This window comes from Schistocerca piceifrons, chromosome 1 (assembly GCF_021461385.2).
Source record: "Schistocerca piceifrons isolate TAMUIC-IGC-003096 chromosome 1, iqSchPice1.1, whole genome shotgun sequence".
NCBI lineage: Eukaryota > Metazoa > Arthropoda > Insecta > Orthoptera > Acrididae > Schistocerca > Schistocerca piceifrons.
In genome coordinates, this window is record NC_060138.1 from 1,067,646,285 (window position 1) to 1,067,665,598 (window position 19,314).

A 19,314-nucleotide genomic window follows, 5' to 3' on the forward strand; every position below is an offset into this window, starting at 1 on the left:
ATTAATATGTTTCAAATTGTGAAGGTGGCAGGGGTAAAATACAGGGAGCGTAAGGCTATTTACAATTTGTACATAAAGCAGATGGCAGTTATAAGACTCGAGGGACATGAAAGGGAAGCAGTGATTGGGAAGCGAGTGAGACAGGGTTGTAGCCTCTCCCCGATGCTATTCAATCTGTATATTCAGCAAGCAGTAAAGGAAACAAAAGAAAAGTTCGGAGTAGGTATTAAAATCCATGGAGAAGAAATAAAAAACTTTGACGTTCGCCGATGATATTGTAATTCTGTCAGAGACAGCAAAGGACTTGGAAGAGTAGTTGAACGGAATGGACAGTGTCTTCAAAGGAGGATGTAAGATGAACATCAACAAAAGCAAAACGAGAATAATGGAATGTAGTCGAATTAAGTCTGGTGATGCTGAGGGAATTAGATTAGGAAATGAGATACTTAAAGTAGTAAAGGAGTTTTGCTATTTGAAGAGCAAAATAACTGATGATAGTCGAAGTAGAGAGGATATAAAATATAGACTGGCAATGGCAAGGAAAGCGTTTCTGAAGAAGAGAAATCTGTTAACATCGAGTATAGATTTAAATTTCAGGAAGTCGTTTCTGAAAGTACAGGGTTATTACAAATGATTGAAGCGATTTCACAGCTCTACAATAACTTTATTATTTGAGATATTTTCACAATGCTTAGCACACACATACAAAAACTCAAAAAGTTTTTTTAGGCATTCACAAATGTTCGATATGTGCACCTTTAGTGATTCGGCAGACATCAGGCCGATAATCAAGTTCCTCCCACACTCGGCGCAGCATGTCCCCATCAATGAGTTCGAAAGCATTGTTGATGCAAGCTCGCAGTTCTGGCACGTTTCTTGGTAGAGGAGGTTTAAACACTGAATCTTTCACATCACTATGCGTGAAACTTGCCCGCACGCGTTCAACCGTTTCTTCGCTCACTGCAGGCCGACCCGTTGATTTCCCCTTACAGAGGCATCCAAAAGCTTTAAACTGCGCATACCATCGCCGAATGGAGTTAGCAGTTGGTGGATCTTTGTTGAACTTCGTCCTGAAGTGTCGGTGCACTGTTATGACTGACTGATGTGAGTGCATTTCAAGCACGACATACGCTTTATCGGCTCCTGTCGCCATTTTGTCTCACTGCGCTCTCGAGCGCTATGGCGGCAGAAACCTGAAGTGCGGCTTCAGCCGAACAAAAATTTATGAGTTTTTCTACGTATCTGTAGTGTGTCGTGACCATATGTCAATGAATGGAGCTACAGTGAATTTATGAAATCGCTTCAATCATTTGTAATAGCCCTGTATTTGTTTGGAGTGTAGCCATGTATGGAAGTGAAACATGGACGATAAATAGTTTGGACAAGAAGAGAATAGAAGCTTTCGAAATGTGGTGCTACAGAAGAATGCTGAAGATTAGATGGGTAGATCACATAACTAATGAGGAGGTATTGAATAGGATTGGGGAGAAGAGGAGTTTGTCGCACAACTTGACTAGAAGAAGGGATCGGTTGGTAGGACATGTTCTGAGGCATCAAGGGATCACCAATTTAGTACTCGAGGGCAGTGTGGAGGCTAAAAATCGTAGAGGGAGACCAAGAGATGAATATACTAAGTAGATTCAGAAGGATGTAGGCTGCAGTAGGTACTGGGAGATGAAGAAGCTTGCACAGGATAGAGTAGCATGGAGAGCTGCATCAAACCAGTCTCAGGACTGAAGACCACAACAACAACAACAACATGTGTTTATGCCTAGATGTTCAGCTGAAGGTGTGTTACAATTCCGCGAACTCAGTCGTGAGCCCAACAAAAAGGTTTTTCGTACAGCTGAAGCAGTTTTATGATTTCCAAGATAAATTAAAAGTCAGCGAGAGAGAACGGCGTGGACAGAAGGCAGTGATTACGAGAACACAGAGGACATCATGCGATCCCGACTTTCGCCTAAAGGAAGAAAGTGGAGCAAGGCTGCACTTCTCAGTAGCCACCATAATGAATGAAAGTATAATTTTACGTTTGTGTATGCTGCAGAATGATTGGCAATCGTGAAAACTTACTAAGTGCTGTGGAGTAAGAAAGTTATCGTGAATATAATTTCTGTGATATACTGGTGTACTACGTAGTTAAAGAACAAAGAGGGCAGCTCTGTGGCGTTAGTCGTACGTAATTATCTTTAACACGCCTGAGTAACGAAAAATCAAGTTGGGATTCGTTGCATTACAGCAAATGAGTTGCTCGATGCCCGTAAAGAGGTTACAGAGATTACTAATGTTGGCAGAGTACTATTTAAAGAACAAATTTCTAAGAAGGTACTGGCAGCATAGTTATAACGTTAATTGAATGAACACTTGTACAGTTTGAGTCCCCTGGATTTTTTTCAAAACGATCCCATCATGTAATTGGTTTGGGCAGCGATCTTGTGATTCCTTTCCGGAGAAAAGATAAACATCCTAAATACTAAAGTTCGGTTACGATTGAATGACGGCAGATCCCAGTATCCAACGTAATTGTCTAGAATACCACAACAGAAAGCGCATTGGAAGAAATTCTATAGGTCCTACGAGTTAAGAAGTCGTCAAACCACTACAGAAAGCGCATTGGAAGAAGTTCTTTAGGTCCTACAAGTTAAGAAGTCATCAACAAGTGAAAAACTTATGAACTTTCAGAATAATGCCGGCGTTATGAAAGTACGCCAAAATCAAGAAAAGATTGGGACGTTTATGGATTCATCGCAGCTGATACGGACAGACACTCTTATGAAGCAGTTTTGAACAGGTTTCCGCGAAAGTGTGTTGAGCAGCTAGTTCGACAGCCCACTTGTAACTGAAATATTTTACACCTTATAGATACAAAAAGGGCTCACATTGACGACAGTGTCAGTATAGAGACAGGGATTTAGAATGCGACGATCGTTACTAAAATTAGTAAATCCATCAAGAGGGCTAGGAGAATATTTTTACTACGAAGGACAGATAAACAGTTGTTCTTAGCCAACATGCACAATCAATTGACATCATTTATTATCAATATGAGGAATTATCGGCAAAGTTTAAACTGACTGTAAATCGCACTTTGGAGAAGTATGCGCCTAACAAGCGAATTAAGGACGGAAAAGACTCACCATTGTTTAATATAAAAATTTGGAAAATACTGGCGAAATACGGAGGTTGCACTCTCGATTCAAAAAAGAACGCGCAAATGTTGACTACAAAAGAAAGTAAAAATTCGTGCGTCACTAAAAAGATAGATGTCTGAATAACTTCCACTGACATACCTAAGACTGTGTGGCTATAGAAGATAGCAAAAGCAAAGCTAAGTTTTAAATTTCGCTTTTAGGAAATTATACACGCAGGAGGATTGTACAAACATGCTGTCGATTTACCGTCACACAGGCTCGCGTGTGGAGGACGTAGTAATAGGCATCCCTGGCTTAGAGAAGCAAATGAAAGGGATGAAAACATATAAGTCACCTCTTCCACACGGATTTCAATTTCGGTTTTAAAGGGAGTACACTGCGGCATTGGTCCCTTGCTTATCTTGCATTTATAATGAATTAGATGGAAGCTAACAGGCATATTCCACATTTCTAAATTTCCGGAAGACGTCTGACGCAGTTCCCCACTGCAGGATGTTAACGAACGTCCGAGCATACGGATTGGGTTCCCAGGTATGTGAGTGGCTCGAAGACTTATTAAGTAATAGAACTCAATACGTTGCCCTCCTCGGCGACTGTTCATCAGAGAGAAGGGCATCGCCAGGAGTGGCCCAGGTAAGTGTGAAACGTTCGCTCTTACTCTCTCCATATACAGAAATGATCTGGCGGACAGTGAGCAGCCGCCTGCAGCTGTTGGCTGCTGATCTGCAGCTGTTGCCTGATGACGCTGTGGTGTACGGGAAGGTATCGTTGAATGACTGTAGGAAGATAGAGGGTGACAGAGCTTCTATTTGGTGTGACAAATGACAGCTTGCTCTGAATACAAGAAAATGCAATTAATGCATATGAGTAGGAAAAAAAATCTCGTAATGTTCGAATACAGCATTAGTAGTGTGCTGCTGTCACTTCGATCAAATATATAGGCGTAGCTTTGCAAAGCGACATACACTCCTGGAAATTGAAATAAGAACACCGTGAATTCATTGTCCCAGGAAGGGGAAACTTTATTGACACATTCCTGGGGTCAGATACATCACATGATCACACTGACAGAACCACAGGCACATAGACACAGGCAACAGAGCATGCACAATGTCGGCACTAGTACAGTGTATATCCACCTTTCGCAGCAATGCAGGCTGCTATTCTCCCATGGAGACGATCGTAGAGATGCTGGATGTAGTCCTGTGGAACGGCTTGCCATGCCATTTCCACCTGGCGCCTCAGTTGGACCAGCGTTCGTGCTGGACGTGCAGACCGCGTGAGACGACGCTTCATCCTGTCCCAAACATGCTCAATGGGGGACAGATCCGGAGATCTTGCTGGCCAGGGCAGTTGACTTACACCTTCTAGAGCACGTTGGGTGGCACGGGATACATGCGGACGTGCATTGTCCTGTTGGAACAGCAAGTTCCCTTGCCGATCTAGGAATGGTAGAACGATGGGTTCGATGACGGTTTGGATGTACCGTGCACTATTCAGTGTCCCCTCGACGATCACCAGTGGTGTACGGCCAGTGTAGGAGATCGCTCCCCACACCATGATGCCGGGTGTTGGCCCTGTGTGCCTCGGTCGTATGCAGTCCTGATTGTGGCGCTCACCTGCACGGCGCCAAACACGCATACGACCATCATTGGCACCAAGGCAGAAGCGACTCTCATCGCTGAAGACGACACGTCTACATTCGTCCCTCCATTCACGCCTGTCGCGACACCACTGGAGGCGGGCTGCACGATGTTGGGGCGTGAGCGGAAGACGGCCTAACGGTGTGCGGGACCGTAGCCCAGCTTCATGGAGACGGTTGCGAATGGTCCTCGCCGATACCCCAGGAGCAACAGTGTCCCTAATTTGCTGGGAAGTGGCGGTGCGGTCCCCTACGGCACTGCGTAGGATCCTACGGTCTTGGCGTGCGTCCGTGCGTCGCTGCGGTCCGGTCCCAGGTCGACGGGCACGTGCACCTTCCGCCGACCACTGGCGACAACATCGATGTACTGTGGAGACCTCACGCCCCACGTGTTGAGCAATTCGGCGGTACGTCCACCCGGCCTCCCGCATCCCCACTATACGCCCTCGCTCAAAGACCGTCAACTGCACATACGGTTCACGTCCACGCTGTCGCGGCATGCTACCAGTGTTAAAGACTGCGATGGAGCTCCGTATGCCACGGCAAACTGGCTGACACTGACGGCGGCGGTGCACAAATGCTGCGCAGCTAGCGCCATTCGACGGCCAACACCGCGGTTCCTGGTGTGTCCGCTGTGCCGTGCGTGTGATCATTGCTTGTACAGCCCTCTCGCAGTGTCCGGAGCAAGTATGGTGGGTCTGACACACCGGTGTCAATGTGTTCTTTTTTCCATTTCCAGGAGTGTATAATGGAACGAGCACATAAAGACGGTAGTAGGGAAGGTGAATGGGCGACATCGGTTCGCTGGGAGAATTTAGGAGAAGTGTAGCTCATCTACAAAGGAGAGAGTGAATATAACAGTACTGCGACCCATTCTTGATTGTTGTTGTTGTGGTCTTCAGTGCTGAGACTGGTTTGACGCAGCTCTCCATGCTACTCTATCCTGTGCAAGCTTCTTCATCTCCCAGTACCTACTGCAACCTACATCCTTCTGAATCTGTTTAGCGTATTCATCTCTTGGTCTCCCTCTACGATTTTTAGCCTCCAGGCTGCCCTCCAATACTAAATTGGTGATCCCTTGATGCCTCAGAACATGTCCTACCAACCGATCCCTTCTTCTAGTTAAGTCGTGCCGCAAGCTCCTCTTCTCCCCAATCCTATTCAGTACCTCCTCATTAGTTATATGATCTATCCATCTAGTCTTCAGCATTCTTCTGTAGCACCACATTTCGAAAGCTTCTATTCTCTTCTTGTCCAAACTAGTTATCGTCCATGTTTCACTTCCATACATGGCTACGCTCCATACAAACACTTTCACAAACGACTTCCTGACACTTAAATCAATGCTCGATGTTAACAAATTTCTCTTCTTCAGAAACGCTTTCCTTGCCATTGCCAGTCTACATTTTACTTCCTCTCTACTTCGACCATCATCAGTTATTTTGCTCCCCAAATAGCAAAACTCCTTTACTACTTTATGTGTCTCATTTCCTAATCTAATTCCCTCAGCATCACCCGACTTAATTCGGCTACATGCCATTATCCTTGTTTTGCTTTTATTGATGTTCATCTTATACCCTAGTTTCAAGACACTGTCCATTCCGTTCAACTACTCTTCCAAGTCCTTTGCTGTCTCTGACAGAATTACAATGTTTTTATTTCTTCTCCCTGGATTTTAATACCTACTCCAAATTTTTCTTTTGTTTCCTTCACTGCTTGCTCAATATAGAGATTGAATAACATCGGGGAGAGGCTACAACCCTGTCTCACTCCCTTCCCAACCACTGCTTCCCTTTCATGCCTCTCAACTCTTGATTATTTGAACATAACATTTATAGTAAATAACGTTATCCTTAAAGATTGATTTTGTTGCAAGATTTTCTTTCTGTAGGTGGTTAATGTATATGTTGGCAATTTTAACTGCTGACCCGATTGCAGTATCTTTATGCTGCATGTCAATTTTCTTATTAAACGTGGATAATAACAGTTTAATACCAGTCCAAGCAGGTCCCTGAATTCAAAAATTTCCCACAATGATCGGTTTTTATATTTCATAATGTTCGATCTGATGGTTCTGAGTGATTCAGGGATGGGTACGTTTTTATAAAGATTTATAATGTTACACGATACTAACTGAGCTGAATGGGGATGTTGATGTTTTCAATTTCTTCTATTAGTGACAGACTGTATTTTTAATTACTGGTTTTAGGTCTATGTATATGTCTTGACTAACATCTGGTTAAGTTTGTATGAGATATGGAACCTGGGCTTATTCCGAGGTTCAAAATGGCCTGACTGGGCAACTTTCTTTGCATATTTCTGGCTGTAATCTTAGCTTAGGTGCCCAGTGATTGATGGTAGTGCTACACCTATTGTTAGAGTCAGCAAGAAGTGTGCGTTTTTTGGCTGTAGTTTGAGTTGTGTCTTAACTACTTTTATATTGACATAATATTTCAGTGAGACTATTCTCAGTGAAAAATGAAATTTTAGAAAGCAACGACATAAATTTCTTCAAAAATTTCTCCAATGTCGAAAGCTTATTTTATAAAATTTTTTTAGTGTTGCTGTATAATCAAGAAACACGAAATATTCATAGTATTTAATAGTTCCGCGACATAAATATGTTTATACAGAAAACTTTTATCTTTACTGTTTGAACTATCTTAGCTATTGAAATTAGTTTATCATAGCAGTTTAGAGTCTCTCAAATGATGTAAACATCTTAATATGGATGTGTTAAGTGATGATCTATTTTTACTGTGCTCTTTGTGACAGTCAACTTTCCAACAAAAATTTATGATGTGTGTAAAAACTAATGAAATGGCTTAAACATATAATTGACTTAAGGTACACAATAAGTTAAATTAATTTTCTGCAGAGGGTTATATTTCATTACATAACTTCACTGGCACACGCAGTAAATGACCCTCATCACACTTCAGATTAATGTAATGTACATATAACTGAAAATCAAGTGTTGCCAAAATACGTTATCCTAATAAATATTAGTAACAGTTAGCTGAAACAGTAGAAATTATTTCGTAAATTTACAATACAGTCACAGTCCTCAAACAGTTCCATATAACATGGATAAATTCAATACTTCATGGTAGTGGCGGGCTACTTGGCAGTTGCATGGTTGACTGTGACGTAAACATCACAGCTTGCTTCTGTACAGACACCCTGCGATCCTTACCATCCAAGTAATCCATGTAGCAGCAGCAATGGATTGAGGCACACACTTACCAAGCAATATGGGCGCCTTGTCCTTCCGGGTGTTGTCGTCCATGTAGGCGAGCCCCAGGGTGAAGTACAGCGAGTTGCCCGCGCCCAGCACGACGTGGGAGATGAAGAAAATGGCGGAGGGTGCGAAGGAGGCGCCGCCTCCCGCAGAGCAGTCCTCGGTGTCGGGCGCGCTGCCGCACACCGCTGTCACCGCCGCCGCGGCCGACGCGGCTGCACACCGCCAACCAGACCACGTGTAGTGGCTTCCCTTGTCTAGCATTGACTCCCCAGCACAACCTCACACTCGTATACACTGCTGTTGTATATAAACTACTGCCATCAAAATTGTTACACGAAGAAGAAACGCAGATGATAAACGGATATTAATTGGACAAATATACACTCCTGGAAATGGAATAAAGAACACATTGACACCGGTGTGTCAGACCCACCATACTTGCTCCGGACACTGCGAGAGGGCTGTACAAGCAATGATCACACGCACGGCACAGCGGACACACCAGGAACCGCGGTGTTGGCCGTCAAATGGCGCTAGCTGCGCAGCATTTGTGCACCGCCGCCGTCAGTGTCTGCCAGTTTGCCGTGGCATACGGAGCTCCATCGCAGTCCCAGCAAATTAGGGACACTGTTGCTCCTGGGGTATCGGCGAGGACCATTCGCAACCGTCTCCATGAAGCTGGGCTACGGTCCCGCACACCGTTAGGCCGTCTTCCGCTCACGCCCCAACATCGTGCAGCCCGCCTCCAGTGGTGTCGCGACAGGCGTGAATGGAGGGACGAATGTAGACGTGTCGTCTTCAGCGATGAGAGTCGCTTCTGCCTTGGTGCCAATGATGGTCGTATGCGTGTTTGGCGCCGTGCAGGTGAGCGCCACAATCAGGACTGCATACGACCGAGGCACACAGGGCCAACACCCGGCATCATGGTGTGGGGAGCGATCTCCTACACTGGCCGTACACCACTGGTGATCGTCGAGGGGACACTGAATAGTGCACGGTACATCCAAACCGTCATCGAACCCATCGTTCTACCATTCCTAGATCGGCAAGGGAACTTGCTGTTCCAACAGGACAATGCACGTCCGCATGTATCCCGTGCCACCCAACGTGCTCTAGAAGGTGTAAGTCAACTACCCTGGCCAGCAAGATCTCCGGATCTGTCCCCCATTGAGCATGTTTGGGACAGGATGAAGCGTCGTCTCACGCGGTCTGCACGTCCAGCACGAACGCTGGTCCAACTGAGGCGCCAGGTGGAAATGGCATGGCAAGCCGTTCCACAGGACTACATCCAGCATCTCTACGATCGTCTCCATGGGAGAATAGCAGCCTGCATTGCTGCGAAAGCTGGATATACACTGTACTAGTGCCGACATTGTGCATGCTCTGTTGCCTGTGTCTATGTGCCTGTGGTTCTGTCAGTGTGATCATGTGATGTATCTGACCCCAGGAATGTGTCAATAAAGTTTCCCCTTCCTGGGACAATGAATTCACGATGTTCTTATTTCAATTTCCAGGAGTGTATTATAGTAGAACTGACATGTGATTACACTTTCAGGCAGTTTGGGTGCATAGATCCTGAGAAATCAGTACACAGAACAACCACATCTGGCCGTAATAACGGCCTCGATACGCCTGGACATCGAGTCATACAGAGCTTGGATGGCGTGTACAGGTACAGCTGCCCATGCAGCTTCAACACGATACCACCGTTCATCAAGAGTAGTGACTGGCGTATTGTGACGAGCCAGTTGCTCGGCCGCATGTTTTCAGTTGGTGAGAGATCTGGAGAATGTGCCGGCCAGGGCAGCAGTCGAACATTTTCTGTATCCAGAAAGGCCCGTACAGGACCTGCAACATGCTGTCGTGCATTATCCTGCTGAAATGTAGGGTTTCGCAGCGGTCGAATGAAGGGTAGAGCCACGAGTCGTAACACATCTGAAATGTAACGTCTACTGTTCAAAGTGCCGTCAGTGCGAACAATAGGTGACCGAGACGTGTAACCAATAGCAACCCATACCATCACGCTGGCTGATACGTCAGTATGGCGATGACGAATATACGCTTGCAATGTGCGTTCACCGCGATGTCGCCAAACCCGGATGCGACCATCATGATGCTGTAAACAGAACCTAGATTCACCTGAAAAAAATGACCTTTTGCCATTCGTGCACCCAGGTTCGTCATTGAGTACATCATCGCAGGCGCTCATGTCTGTGATGCAACGTCAACGGTAACCGCAACCATGGTCTCCGAGCTGGTAGTCTATGCGCCTGCAATCGTCGTCGAACTGTCCGTGCAGATGGTTGTTGTCTTGCAAACGTCCCCATCTGTTGACTCAGGGATCTAGACGTGGCTGCACGATCCGTTGCAGCCATGAGGATAAGATGCCTGTCATCTCGACTGCTAGTGATACGAGGCCGTGGGGATCCAGTACGGCCTTCTGTATTACCCTCCTGGACACATCGATTCCATATTCTGCTAACAGTCATTGGATCTCGACCAATGCGAGCAGCAATGTCGCGATACGATAAACCGCAATCACGATAGGCTACAATCCGACCTTTATCAAAGTCGGAAACGTGATGGTACGCATTTCTCCTCCTTACACGAGGCATCACAACAACGTTTCACCAGGCAACGCCGGTCAACTGCTGTTTGTGTATGAGAAATCGGTTGCACAGTTTCCTCATATCAGCACGTTGTAGGTGCCGCCACCGGCGCCTACCTTGTGTAAATGCCCTGAAAAGCTAATCATTGGCATATCACAGCAGCTTATTCTTGTCAGTTAAATTTCGTGTCTGTAGCACGTCATCTTCGTGGTGTAATATATATATATATATATATATATATATATATATATATATATATATATATATATATATACGACGTGCGACAATAAAGTAATGAAACTGATTTTCTTTGCAAGATGTTGCAGCCCTGCAGGCTAACGTAGGCTCAATATCTTTGACCTTGGTCTATAATCTGCTTCTACTCCAAGCGGCACATCGATGCAACTGCCCAGTCGTGAGTTATGCTGTAATAAGTTAACACATGTTTGTGTCTCTCGTCACGGAAATGGAACCGCATAATATTGCGCAATGGTATGCCATTTCTTTTTGCGTTTAATTGGATGAAAACGCGACGACAACTTACTGTAAGCTTCAGAATGCTTTTGGAGAGGAGGTTGTGTCAAGAGCTCAAGTTTTTTCGTTGGCATAAAATGTTTAGTAAAGGCAGAACGAATGTTGAAGATGATGACCGCAGTGGACGGCCATCAATCTGACGGACGGATGTCAACTTGGCCAGGATGCGTGAACTCGTACAATCTGATCGAAGATTATCTGTGAAAATGATTGCAGAAGAACTGAACATCAATCGAGAAACGGTTCGTCCAATAATAACTGAAGATCTTGGTATGAGAAAGATTTGTGCAAAGATGGTCCCCAAAAATCTCACACCACTACAGCGAGAAACACGGAAAAATGTGGCAGCCGGTCTGTTAGAGCAAACGGAAATCAATCCATAGTTGTTGAGCCGTGTTATCAGTAGTGATGAAAGTCGGTACTTTCAGTATGATCCAGAGACAAAACGCCAAAGTTCGCAATGGTGATCAAATGGATCACCCAGACTAAAAAAAGCTGGCATGTCAAAGTCAAAAGTGAAATGCATGCTTGTGTGCTTCTTTGATTCCAAGGGAATTGTTCATAAATAGTGGGGGTGCCAACCCGGACAAACAGTTAACCAATATTTCTACAAAGAAATTTTAGAAAGACTTCGTAAAGGAGTTCTTCGTGTCCGTGCCAACATTGCTGATAATTGGAGTCTGCATCAGGATAATGCCCCATCCCATACTGCTCTGTCAGTACAGAAATTTTTAACCTCAAAACAAATTTCAGTACTACCACAACCACGTTATTCACCAGACAACGCTCCGTGCGACTTTTTTCTATTTCCAAGAGTTAAAACGGCGGTCAAGGGACACCATTTTCAAACAACACGAGATCTCTAAAAAAGTGTGACGTGGGTCTTGAAGGGTATTACAGAAGAAGAGTTCCAGATATGTTACCATCAATGGTAAAAGCGCTGGAAAAATTGTGTTCAATCAGAAGGGAACTACTTTGAAGGAGACAAGACTAAACTTGACTAAAACGGTAAGCAACATTTTTTTTCACATCAGTCTCATTACTTTATTGTCGTACCTCATAATTTGGGATCTGCTCCCAAACCCCTAGACCAACTGCAAGCAAATCTAGCACAGAAACATCAGGCCTATTATCGGCACTGTGGGGTTTATAATTTCCTAATCACAGTAGGAGTGGAGATATGGGCAAAAATTTGTTTTCCCAGCCGCTGGTATTTACACAGCCTTGTGAGACAATCATGTCTGGGAATAGTATGTTTGACAAATTAACCTGCTTTGCAGAGCAGCCTACATGTCAAGTGGGTTTCCTGGATGTGGACGTGTAGCCTGCCCTGAATGACAACCATGTTGTGTTGGATTAGTATCGGCCTTATTTATCGACCAGCGTTGCTTTGTGGCCAGCAAATAAGGGCACATAAACTGATGTGTAGCCTGACCTGTGTGATGTGTGTGTAATGGGAGAAGTATAAGCCTGCTTTATTGAAGTTTATTGTAATGAGTAAGGCTGGGGACAGGTTGAGATGGACAGAGTAATGGTTGGATAGAGTGAGGGGAGGACGAAATGGACAAAGAATGGTGGAGGCGGATGACGTGGACGTGGACGAATGGATAATTGAGGTGGGAGGCTGGGGTAGAGAGTCAAAGGCGGGAAGAGGTGGAGACAGAGAGGAAGTATTTACAGTATATGCATTGAATGCATATGTGGGTGAAGCTATAGGTAAAAGGCTAGCAATGTAAATAAAACAAACAAATATCTCGTGACGCCGACAGATGCAATGATAAGAACATCTGTATTTGATGTAGAAACGTGGGTGTGGAGTGATATATAGGTAAAAGTATGTTTTCAGTTACATGAAAAAAAATTTAGGTCACTTTTATTTTCTACCTATGGCGAGGACGATGGAAAAGACAGCAGACATTTACATGCAAACAGCGAAGATATTCGTTACATAACTATATTTTTCGAGGTGACAAGAGTTTCCACCGTATACCGCAGTGCGGGATGGAGCACTGCCAACCAATCAAACGATTGACGATGGAAAAACTGCCTCAGCGTGGAATCGGTTATGAGTGCATGAAGAATCGTGTAGACGTGTACAGGTGTTTCCGCTTACCGGAGGCGTTGGCCAGGGCGAGGCTGGTGTTGGCGCCGGCGGCGCCGTACTCGAGCGTGAGCAGCAGCGCGTCCTGTCCGGGTCCGTACAGCAGGTGCGGCAGCACGCGCAGCAGGCAGGAGAGCGCCACCAGCAGCGTGCACGCGGCGATCCAGCGCGGCTTGTGCCCGCGGCTGCCCAGGTAGCTCAGCGCCAGCAGCGTCACCATCGTGCCGATGTCCCACGCCGACGATATCAGCCCTGCCGGCACGTCCCTCTCCCTCACTCCCGTGTCTCTCACAGAAATACACGCATCAAGGAAGAAGGCTCTACTACCTGGTTTCCCTTCAACTCGTGGTGTGGATTCCACTCGGTCAATATTAGGCTGCACGAACATCCCACGTCTACTCGATATGAGACAGCCCCAACTAAAAATTTCATCACAGAAAAGGCATTACTATTCTGATTCCTGATCGGACGGGTTTCGTTTCAAATTGTATCGAATGGATGTATGTGTACAGGTATAGAGACAACCTCATGAATCCATGGACCTTGCAAGTCAGCTTGGGACTGTTCAAGCTCGGGGAGGCTCTGTAGCGGTGTGGAGCGCGTGCAGTTGGAGTGATATGGGACCCCTGATACGTCTAGATACAGATACAGGTGTCACGTACGTAAGCATCCTGTCTGCATCCATTGCATCCACTCATGTCCATTGTGCATTCCGACGGACTTTGGCAATTCTACAGGGAGAACGCGACAGCTCATATGTTCAGGGCTGCTACAGAGTCCTCCAGGAACACTCTTCTGAGTTTACACATCTGCGCTGCCCACCAAACTCCCCAGATATGAACATTACTGAGCATATCCGGTATGCCTTGCCTGTTCAGAAGAGATCTCCACTCCCTCGTACTCCTAAGGATTTATGGACAGCCTGGCAAGATTTTGGTGTCAATTCCCCTCTAGCACTACTTCAGACATTAATCGAGTCCATGTCACGTCGTGTTGCGGCATTTTTGCGTGCTCGCGGGGGCCTATACGAGATTGGGCAGTAGTACCAGTTTCTTTGGCTCTTCAGTGTATAACCCGTGTTACTTGGAATAAAAATTTGACAAACCAGGAAAACAGCATTCGACAGGGTAAGCGCTAGGAAAGAGAAAGCGTCTGAAACCTTGAAGGCTTATATGTGCTGTAATTTTACAGTCGAAAGTGTAGTATAAGAACCAGGAAAGTGGTACTACGGCAGCAGTTTTCTTACAAAGTACAGCTGAATCAGTGACGAGCTCTCTGGTACGGTACCTGAGGTTCTGCTGGGGATCTTGAACCTCTTCTCGAGCGTGCTGATGGTGGCGACGAAGTAGGAGCCGAGCGCGAACGTGTTCATGCCGATGAGGCCGTGCAGCAGCACGTAGGCCTTCTTGCTGGCCAGCGGCTGCAGCCACGCCGGCGTCCATCTGCCCAGGCCGCACAACGTGTCCGACTCGGCCGCCTCACGGCCGCACTTCTCCTCCTGCTACCAATACTGTGCACTCACTACTGCCACAATAGTTCCACAGAGAAGTACAGCAAAATCAACCAAATAAACAAGAAGCAGACTTTACGAAAGCTGTAGCATAAATATGCAGGATGTTTTGGGAGATGGAAGAACTTGTGTGCCCCAGAGCCACATATATCTTTCCCACACTTACGAAACTACTGCACCGAATTTTTTTCTTTAACAGTTCTTTTTTAAACATAATGATTATTACACACACTAAAGAATGGTGTTTATCTACACACCTTATTTTTCTACGTAATCTCCATCCCGTTCTATGGCCTTCCTCGAGCTCGAAACAAGGGCGTGTATTCCATGTTGGTACCAATCCTTTTCCTGGTGGCGGAGCCAGTGCTTTAGTGTATTATTCATCTCCGTATCGTCCTTAAAACGTCTTCCACGAATAGCATCCTTTAATGGCCCAAACAAGTGGAAGTCCGATGGGGCTAGGTTAGCGCTGTAGGGTGGATGGGGTAATATTGTCCAACCCTGTTTTGCGATGTGTTCAGCAGTCCTCAGATTTATGAGGTGCCGAGTGTTATCATATTACAGCAAAATATGTCCTGGGCTGCTATGGCGCCCAATTCTCCGGAAGCGCCTCGTGAGTTTTGTTAATGTGTTAACATATGCTTCTGCATTAAGGGGGTACCACTTCGTGGCATCACATCAATGAGAACTACTCCTTTACAGTAAAAAAAAACGGTGATTATGGCCTTACCGGCGGAAGAAGTTGCTTTCCCGTCAGTGGGGAGCGGGAATGGCGCCATTCCATCGACTGTCATTTCGTTTCGGGCTCAAAATGGTGAACCCAGGTTTCGTCACCTCTCACAATCCGGGATAAGAAGGCCTCCAAAAATGGTTCAAATGGCTCTGAGCACTGTGGGACTTAACAGCTGTGATCATCAGTCCCCTAGAACTTAGAACTAGTTAAACCTAACGAACCTAAGGACATCACACACATCCATGCCCGAGGCAGGATTCGAACCTGCGACCGTAGCAGTCGCACGGTTCCGGACTGCGCGCCTAGAACCGCGAGACCACCGCGGCAAGAAGGCCTCCCTCAGAGCTCTAAAACGTTGCAACAAATCAAGACAAATGTTTTTTCTGTGCGATTTGTGATCCACTGTTAGACACCGCTGGACTTATCTTGCACACACTTTTGAATATTCAAGAGTACGTATTATTGCAACCACACTTCCTTACTGATTGACAGATGCAGCGCCAACTGCCGAGTCGTAATACGTCTGTCCTCGCGAATGACATCGTCAGCTCGATGCAGCATGTCAGGTGTGACAGCCGTGGATGGTCTCCCCGACCGCTCCAAATCTTGCAGCTCCGCCGAGCCACCTTCTGATGACCTCACCCTCCGTGCCCAGAGACCACTTGTGCTTCTGTCGACAGCAGATTCTCCGTAGACTTGGCACAAGCGTTTGGGAATATTCCTGACTGTTCCTTTCTCTGCAGTAAGAAATACAATGACGGCACGTTTCTTGTAGCGTAAATCACCTACAGACGCCATTTTGAAACTGTCCTGCAGCTACGCTATCTGTCGGAAGTGACGAAAACTTGGCGCGCTCACTAAGACCACTTCAAATAATACATACGTAACGTTTTGCATTCGTAGCATTGTCTCAGGCTGAGAAAAAATATGTGGTGCACTACTTTTTGGGCAACCCTCGTACTATTGGCCACCGGAGACGCCGCTCGCAAAGCTTCTCCTGCCAGCATTTTTAGCTGACGTTAATCACTCCTGTTCTGAGGCAGGCCTATTATGGCGCACAGCCATGGGAAGAGCACGTGGATCAACGATAATTCTGAACGCTAAAGAGAAATTTCAGTTTCCAATTTGACAATAAACTACTCTGTTCATCCCTCAAAACTAGTAATGGACTATACAGTAGTTTTGTTAGAGCCGAATTAAATATTTAATGTCGTGTTATAATTGTTTGGCGTGACTCTAAGCTTCCCCTCCCCCCCCCCCCCCCCCCCACTTCCACCAACTCGTCATAGATCGTTGCAAACCAGTTCCCCTTCAAATTCAAAAAACGAATTCCCACACGACACTCCTCTTCAATACTCGGCTGCGCCATTTTCTTTGGGCTCCTCTATTAGTACACTACCGTTCAGGGCAGCTCTGATTTCAATATGGAGTAGAGCTCCAAACATGTATCTGAAATCTAATTACACACACGGGGTGGACAACAGTATGGAAACACCAAAAACACGTTACCATGCTCAAAGTTGTGTAAGAAAACCGTTGGAATTCAAAACAGTTCCCAGTTGTCTCATAAGGGGTAAACAGAAGTCTCAAATGGTTTTCAAGTGAAACGTATACCATTCCACCTGCAAAATAGTGGCAAATTCAGGTAACTATGAATGAGATACATGACGATCACGCAAACTTCTCTCCAAAGTAGACGACAAAGCCTCAAAAATATTGAGATCTAGTGACTGTGGAGAGGAGAGATGCGACAGTTCATCCTCGTGCTAACAAAATCGGTCCTGAACGAAGCGAGCTGTGTGAATAGGGACTCTCTCGGCTTGAAACGCAGCATCATCACTGGGGAACAAACACTGTACCGTGGGATGGACCTGATGATCCAAAACAATGGCAGTAATACGACCTTGCAGGGTAACCATTAGGCGTATGGAATGCCACAATGCCTGAATCATCACGAAACCTCCACTATGTTTCACCCTCGTGACGTAAACTCGGCTAGAAGTTGGAACAATGCGTAACAAGACTCATCAGACCAAATCACTTTCTTCCATTGCTCCACAATCCAAGTTTTATTGCTCCGGTGATACATCTTCCTATTGCAGGCATTTGTAATTGTAATTGGTTTTGGAATTTCATCTAGCCTTGCAATTTCCTACTTATGGAGGTCCCTTGGTGTAGTTCTGTTGCTGACACCGATCGCGAGTGCAATATTCAGTTTACAATGACTTTTGCTGTTGTCGTGTGTGTGAAATGTGTGTGAAATCTTATGGGACTTAACTGCTAAGGTCATCAGTCCCTAAACGTACACACTGTTATTGTTGTTGTTGTTGTTGTGATCTTCAGTCCTGAGACTGGTTTGATGCAGCTCTCCATGCTACTCTATCCTGTGCAAGCTTCTTCATCTCCCAGTGCTTACTGCAACCTACGTCCTTCTGAATCTGCTTGGTATATTCATGTCTTGGTCTCCCTCTATGATTTTTACAATCCACACTGCCCTCCAATGCTAAATTTGTGATCCCTTGATGCCTCAGAACATGTCCTACCAACCGGTCCCTTCTTCTTGCCAAGTTGTGCCACAAACTCCTCATCTCCCCAATTGTATTCAATACCTCCTCATTAGTTATGTGATCTACCCATCTAATCTTCAGCATTCTTCTGTAGCACCACATTTCGAAAGCTTCTATTCTCTTCTTGTCCAAACTATTTATTGTCCATGTTTCACTTCCATACATGGCTACACTCCATACAAATGCTTTCAGAAACGACTTCCTGACACTTAAATCTATACTTACACACTACTTAACCTAAATTATCCTAAGGACAAACACACACACCCATGCCCGAGGGAGGATTCGAACCTGCGCCAGGACCAGCCTGCCGTTGTCGTTCTCCTATTTTTCTTCGTAATTCTCTTCAATGACCGTCCGTCACGATCATGAGACAAACACATTTGGCCGCGTTGGAACTTAGCGGATGCTGTTTTTCCGCTTTCTTCGATAGAATGCCTAATGAAACACCAAATACTTCGGCTGTCTTAGTCACGGAAAAATCCACCATAGAGCATCAATAATTTTCCCACGTTCTAATTCACTTAGCTCCGACATAATGCAAACACAACTGCACAGAAAACCGTTCTCACCACAACTGACCATTCATAGCGAGTTGAGGACATTGCAAACTAGCCGTTCGTGGTCAAATACAACAGCGGAAGCTGCAGGCTTGGTTAGCATATGCATTTACTTTGAAGCTTAGTGCACGCATTCAATTGCAAGCCACTTGTCCTGCAGTGGAAGGGTTTCATTTTTTTTAAATCATCTAACTAGTTTGATGCGGCGCGCCATGAATTCCTCTCCTGTGCCAACCTCTTCATCTCAGAGTAGCAATTGCAACCTTCATCCTCAATTATGTTCTGTATGTATCCCAATATCTGTCTTCTTCTACAGTTTGTACTCTACACAGCTCCCTTTAGTACTGTGGATATTATTCCCTGATATCTTAACAGACGTCCTTCCATCCTGCCTCTTCTTCTTCTCAGTGTTTTCCATATATTCCTTTCCTCACCACTTCCTCAGAGAACCTCCACGTTTCTTATCTTATCAATCCACCCATTCTTCGACAATCTTCTGTAGCACCACATATCAAATGCTTCGATTTTCTTCTGTTCCAGTTTTCCCAGAGTCATTATTTCACTGCCGTACAATGTTGTGCTGCAAACACATATTCTCAGCAATTTTCTTCCTCAACTGAAGGACCATGTTTGATACTAGTAGACTTCTCTTTGCCAGGAAT

At 45.4% G+C, this 19,314-nt stretch overlaps 1 protein-coding gene across 1 annotated transcript in view; it reads right to left on the reverse strand.

The window, feature by feature from the left end:
- LOC124777677 (solute carrier organic anion transporter family member 74D-like) overlaps positions 1-19,314 on the reverse strand; it is a 218,328-nt gene that overhangs the window by 147,817 nt on the left and 51,197 nt on the right. Inside the window, exons 4-6 of the mRNA XM_047253157.1 lie at positions 14,570-14,780; positions 13,295-13,534; positions 8,041-8,250 (exon numbers count right to left, since the gene is read on the reverse strand). Of these exons, the coding sequence (XP_047109113.1) occupies positions 8,041-8,250; positions 13,295-13,534; positions 14,570-14,780 (661 nt within the window). The remainder of the gene's footprint in view (positions 1-8,040; positions 8,251-13,294; positions 13,535-14,569; positions 14,781-19,314) is intronic.